General features: G+C 45.6%; 2 protein-coding genes across 6 annotated transcripts in view; both read right to left on the bottom strand.

Moving 5' to 3' along the window:
- Positions 1-5981, bottom strand: part of Ncoa2 (nuclear receptor coactivator 2) — a 375936-nt gene that overhangs the window by 9241 nt on the left and 360714 nt on the right. For all 5 annotated transcript variants that reach the window (XM_023722410.1, XM_023722409.1, XM_004637535.2 and 2 more), the window contains 2 exons: positions 4468-4645; positions 3698-3896 (listed from right to left, as the gene is read on the bottom strand). In XM_023722410.1, the coding sequence (XP_023578178.1) occupies positions 3698-3896; positions 4468-4645 (377 nt within the window). The remainder of the gene's footprint in view (positions 1-3697; positions 3897-4467; positions 4646-5981) is intronic.
- Positions 480-945, bottom strand: LOC101590102 (protein FAM32A). The gene has a single exon (XM_004637534.2). It carries the CDS (start codon positions 929-931, stop codon positions 593-595), a length of 339 nt encoding a protein of 112 aa, XP_004637591.1. The 5' UTR covers positions 932-945; the 3' UTR covers positions 480-592.

Below are 5981 nucleotides of genomic sequence, written 5' to 3' on the forward strand. Positions count from 1 at the left end.
GAACAGGTGTTGCTTTACTCTGTACTTTACAGGGGGCAGCCCAGCCCTGGTGCTTGGTTCCTCTGTCCTCTTGATGTCTGTGCCAACCACAGCGCAGGTGGCGCAGTCTGCAGAGGTCCCCATGCCCCAGGCCTCAAGCTGTGCCTACTTGCATCACTAACAGCTGTGATGGGCAGCAGGGCCCTGCAGCAGACACGGGTGTTGGGCACTGTGCTGGCGGAAGGGCAGCGGACCAGGCCAACGTCTGCCCTGGCCTCGTGGTCGGGCTGGTCAGGTGGCAGAGGCTGCAGCCTGAGATGCGTCCCCTACTGGAGGCTTCTCACCAAGAGCCCATCCCCTGGGCACTGTAACTGAGAGCCAGCTGTTTTCTGAGGCAGTCACCCTGGAATGACCTCGACCTTGGGAGAATCCTCAACTTCCCAGTCCAACCTAACTAGGGCATTCCCTTCCATGCTACTGAGAAAACTGACATGGGAGTAAAGGGACAGTCACAGTGTGATTTTAATCAGGTTCCAGGATGATGAGATGGTTCCCAAAAGTACTGGCAGATGCAGGGTGGAGTGGGAGAAGCTTCCAGAAGACTCTGCTGGGCCTACTTGGTCCAGCTGACTTTGGGGATGTCGTAGTGCTCGGTGAGGGTGTCCAGGTGCCTGTTGAAGTCCTCCACACGCTGTTTGTGGGTCTTGGATGCTTTCTTTAGGATCCGTTCCATTTGCCGCTTCTCCTGCATCTTCTCGAAGGCCGCCTGCGCCGGCGTCCGCTTGTCCAGGCAGCGCCGCTTCTCTTCCTCGTTCTTCTTGCTCGTCCCCATCGCCTCCAGGAGCTTCGCCTTGTCCTTGTCTTTCTTCTTCTTCTTCCGCTTGGTCACGCCCAGCTCGGCGACGCCTTTCAGCTTCAGGGGCCCCTTCTGGACCTGCTCGTAGGCCTCCATAGTGCGACCCACAGTCCCCTACTAGAAGCATTTTGATGTCTGTTCAGTTTTTTGATTTAAGTTAGACCAGTGACTCACACTTGGAAGTCGAGTAGTCACTTGAGAGGTTTGTGATATCTTTGCTATTTAAGCAAGTTATTATTTAGCAAGAAAAACTGTGAATGCCCCAAATGGTGCTGGATTCTGTGCACTTACTCCGACCAAGCAAACTATGTGTTACCACTGAGTATTTCTTTTACAAATCATAAAATAAATGTATACATGCTAACAGAGCATGATTTTTATCAGACAACACCCTATAGGTGTTTTTTTTTTTGGGGGGGGGTTCAGATTAACTGACAGTCAAAAAGGGGCTTGGGGAGTAGGTCAGTGTGAAAGTCCTAGGTTCATTCCCCAGTACCACCACCCTCACCAAAGAAAAGAAAAGCAAGCATCACATTACTGCTGGATGAGCTGGACTGGGACTGGGCCATGTGGGACCATCCCAGTAAGCCTTCTTCCGCATTATTCTTGAGAAAGGGATCAGGAGTCACTAGTGGTCAGTTCCTGAGGGAAATTAGCATCAAAGCTACCTTTTTCTCACTGAAAATTCTCTATTCCTTTAATTTACACCTACCTGATTCACTCAGGTAAGTGTCTGGCCACCATGAGCTTGGCAGCACACAAGCTGCCACCAGGAGCACTCAAATGTCTTAGACGGTGAAGGCCCTCAGGTTCTCACGTGTGCTACTTCACATGTTCATTAATCATTTCACAAGATAAAACTCTGAGGCACTGTAACATTTAGTAAATTTTCATAAAAACTGTGTTTTCTACCATCAGAATTAAACAGACAGAACTAAGCTGTACATGGTGGCACACGCCTGTAATCCTACCACAGAAAAGACTGAGGCCGAAAGATGGATATGAGTTCAAAGTCAGCCAGGAATACATTGTGAGTTTAAGGCCAGCCTCAATTACATAGTGAGATCTAGTCTCAAAAAAATCAAGGCATCCCAAGAAGAATTAAAAAGATCTAATAAAGCTTTTTAGCTTTCACCACTTTCATATCATGTTCTAACTGAAATTTATGGGCTAATCAGTTGCTCCCTCTTATGTGTCCCTTGCCTCAATTTCTACAGATACAAAGAGTCCTTGCCTCATTTTTACTTCAGATGAACTAGTTGAGAGGATCAGAGTAGAATGATCAGCATTCTGGGGCATTAAAAACATGATGAATGGCTGGCCAGATAGCTCAGCAGATTAAAGCACCTGCTTAGGCAGACCCAAGAACCAGGGATCGATCCCCAGCATGTGTGCCAACCCCACCCCTGGGGCATGCTGAGATGGTGACTAAAACTGGGCATAGCGGCGTGCACCTGTAATCCCAGCGCTTGGGAGGATGAAAGCAGATCACTACGAGTCTGAGCTGTGTAGTGAGACCCTGTATCAAATACATTAAAAAACAAAAAACCAAAAACATACAATGTTCTACACTGTGAGACTTTGTCTCAGAAAACTAAACCAAACCGAAACACAAGATATTTTGGAAATACAATGCGAAAATTAATGACCTACAGCTCTACCTCTGAATCAACTAGGGTTTTGAATTCTGATCTTTTTCTTTCTTTCTTTCTTTCTTTTTTTTTTTTGTGGAACCAGGGATTGAACTCAGACCCTTGAGCTTGCCAGGGAAGCATCTATTCTACTGAGCCATCTCTCCAGACCCTAGGGTTTTGAATTCTAGGCTGGCTATTTACTAATTTCAAGACTTTCATCTCCCTGCTGCCTAGTAAAGTTGCTGTATGACGAGGACAGCAGCCATCATTTCTCATTTTTAAAACAGCGATGGAAAGAAAATCATGATACCCACATTCCAGTGAGTAAAGAAACAACAGATTACCTGTGTTAACCTCCTTGCATAGAGCATCTCTGGCACTTGGCAAGGTCTCACTATGCAGTTCAGGCTGCCTGGAGCTTAACACATGGCCCAGGCTGGCCTCTGACTCACAGTGATTCTCCTGCCTCAGCCTCTTGAGTGTGGGGATTATAGGTGTGCACACCATGCCTGCTTTCATCTGGTGTTCCTCTTGTAAAAAAGCCAGTTTGGATACTACAAACCCAAATAAAGCTCTGCAGACTGTACACTTATCATCCCATTTTTAAAGATTCTATTTATTTATTTACAGGGTCTCAATAGTAGTACTGAACTCTATGTAGTTCAGGCTGGCCTTGAACTCATGGGGATCCTTCTGCCTCAACCTCCTAAGTGATGGGATTATAGGCATATGCCACCGTACCTGACCTAAAGATTCATTTTTTTTTTTTAAATTATTTATTTATTTGTGTGTGTGTGTGTGTGTGTGTGTGTGTGTGTGTGTGTGTCCAGCTCAGCCCACCAGGGGGCGGGGCTGGCTGGCATGTGGTGCTGGGGGATTGAAACGTGGTCCCTGTGCTCTGCTAAGCTTGTTCTAAGTAGGTGCTTTAGACCACTGAGCCATCTCACCAGCCCAAGATTCATTTTATATATTATTAAATTCTCCAAATTAAAGAAAAATGTACCTATGATATAAAAGAAATATTTTTAGAAATCTTTCAGCAGTTAGGTACCCTTTCATGTTTATTTCATCATTAACAACTCTGTTAATCTTACCTAATAGGTGAAAAAAACACTGTTCAAAAACAATGTGGGAACTGAGGGCAGATGGAAAGTTGAGGGACATGGAAAGACACAGTCAGTGAAGAAACAGACAAAAGAAAGGCACAGCGTGATTCTCCTGTGCTCACCTGCTCGGGACCCATGGAGGACAGCCCCGACGTAGGCACGGAGGTCACTGAGGTCATGCTGATCTGTCCAGTCATCTGGTTCATGCTGCTCATGCCACCCGTGTTGGTTGCCATGGATACACTGATGTTCATATTGTTATTGTACATGCTGGTGTTTGCTTGTTGCCCGAAGTGTGGCGGGGACTGCTGTGAAAACATGCTGGAACAAAGGAAAAGCAAAAATGAGTTGCCAGAGCCTGACAGCAAACAGTAGCAGGCAGTTCTGAGCACTTAGTCTCCAGGCACCTCCTCCTGCATTGAGAAACTACACCGCAGGAGCCCAGGTAGTCCAGCCTGGGTGGTGGGGCCGGTGCAGCCGCAGAGAGGGAACACACTCCCCGTGGCTTCAGGGGCAGCGGAGCCCCTGCCTCTTCCTTTGTTACCACGACGCTCGGAGTCTGTCCCCCACTCTGCCACCAGCCTTGGTGGGCGCTGTGTTTGCTTTTACCACAAGCAGGACTAAGGGGCTGCCTCTGCGTCAGCGCCTTTCACAGCACTTTCTAGGACAAACTAGTATTTAAAGGTGTTCCTTTTACTTCAGAAGAGGTATACTGCTAAGTGTGTTTCTGGTGAATTCTGCCCCAGGATGAGTAAGCTGGCTTATTTAGCAGCCCACTTGATAATGGATGCATAAGCACATACATTTACAAAAATACATGAAAGAAATAGATAGTGTATAGGAAGTCTGCTTGTAGATCATTTATATAAAAAAGACAGAGGCACGGGATTACCTGTTTCCACCCATGTTCCCCTGGGCCCATCCGTTCATGTCTGAGGGGGCCTGATAGGCGGGGTTGGCCTGAGACTGCTGCATCATGGGGCTCTGTGAGTGTGCCATTCGGGGTGACATCAGAGGACTCTGGGGAGTCGTAGCCCCAGTAAAGCCTGGATCAGGCTGCTGACTTATTCCTAAAGAAACAGAACAGAAACCCAAACTGTAAGTCTTACTTATAGTCACACTAAAGAACATTCTAAAGTATATACAAGAAGTTAGTTTCCGATATATGATCCATGTGTTGATTAATTACATATACTTTAAAGATTCCAAGCTGAGATAAAATGTATGGAAAAAGCAGGACATGGTGGTGTCAGCTGACAATCCCAGGATGCTGACCAGGGAAGGCTCATAAACTCATAAACTCAGTCTGGACAGTTCAGCAAGAATTTAGCTCAAAACAGCTGAAGTGATGGTGTAGGCCTGCAATCCCAGCACTCAGATCACAGTGAGTTCAATGCCAACCTGCACTACACAGTGAGACTGTCTCAAAATTTAAAAAAGAGGGGTGTGCAAAGGACGTAGCTCAGTGGATAGGCTGTGGGTTCAAGCCCCAGAATTAAAAAAAAAAAGAAAAGACAGCATGAAGGTGAAGAAAGTATCCCCTTACTTTTGATCCTTCATACACATGTGTGGAACCTAGGAACCACACGAACCATTGAGGCTAGAGTCAGAGCGAACACACATTCTCTCCTATAATCTCTCTCCAAACCAAGAATTGGTCAATTACACGTTTTCTTTTGACTTGAAACAGTCAACAAAAGTTCAATTGGTAGCAAATGGATTAAAGTTCAACTATATATTAAAGGATAACACATCACATTTTTTTGGGTGGGGAGGGTACCAGCAACCAAACTCAGGACCTTAACTTAACGGGCAGGCACCGTATCACTGAACTAAATCCCCAGTCCAATATACTTTTTCCTTTTTTTGTGGCTGGCTCAGCCCACCCTGGGGGTGGGGCTGGCGTGGCATGCGGTACTGGGGATTGAACCACAGTCCCTGAATGCTTGCCTAAGCAGGTGCTTTAGACCACTGAGCTATCTCGCTTGTCCTACACTTGTTTTTTTGAGACAGAATTTTACTATGTAGTCCAGACTGACCTTGAACTCACTTCTTTACCCTAGGCTGACTTTAAACTCACAGTAATCCTCCTGCCTCAGCCTCCCAGTAGTAGGATTACAGGCGTAGGCCCACTATGCCTGGCTATTAATAAATTTTTTAAAAAATCACTCTGTGGTGAAAAAAATTTTTCCCCCATTACCAAGTAATGAACCCAGGGCCTCTATTAGTGAGTATGTATTATTATTATTTTTTAAAATTAAAAATAGTTTTTGTTTTTCAGTACAAGGGATTAAGCCAGGGTCTCATACATGTTGGGAAAGTGCTCTACAGCTGAGCTAAAGCCTCAGCCTTTTTTTTTTTTTTTTAATTTTTATTGTAAAAATTTTTTCAAAACCTAGTTCAGCA

The sequence above is a fragment of the Octodon degus genome, unplaced genomic scaffold (assembly GCF_000260255.1).
Source record: "Octodon degus isolate 3935 unplaced genomic scaffold, OctDeg1.0 scaffold00091, whole genome shotgun sequence".
NCBI lineage: Eukaryota > Metazoa > Chordata > Mammalia > Rodentia > Octodontidae > Octodon > Octodon degus.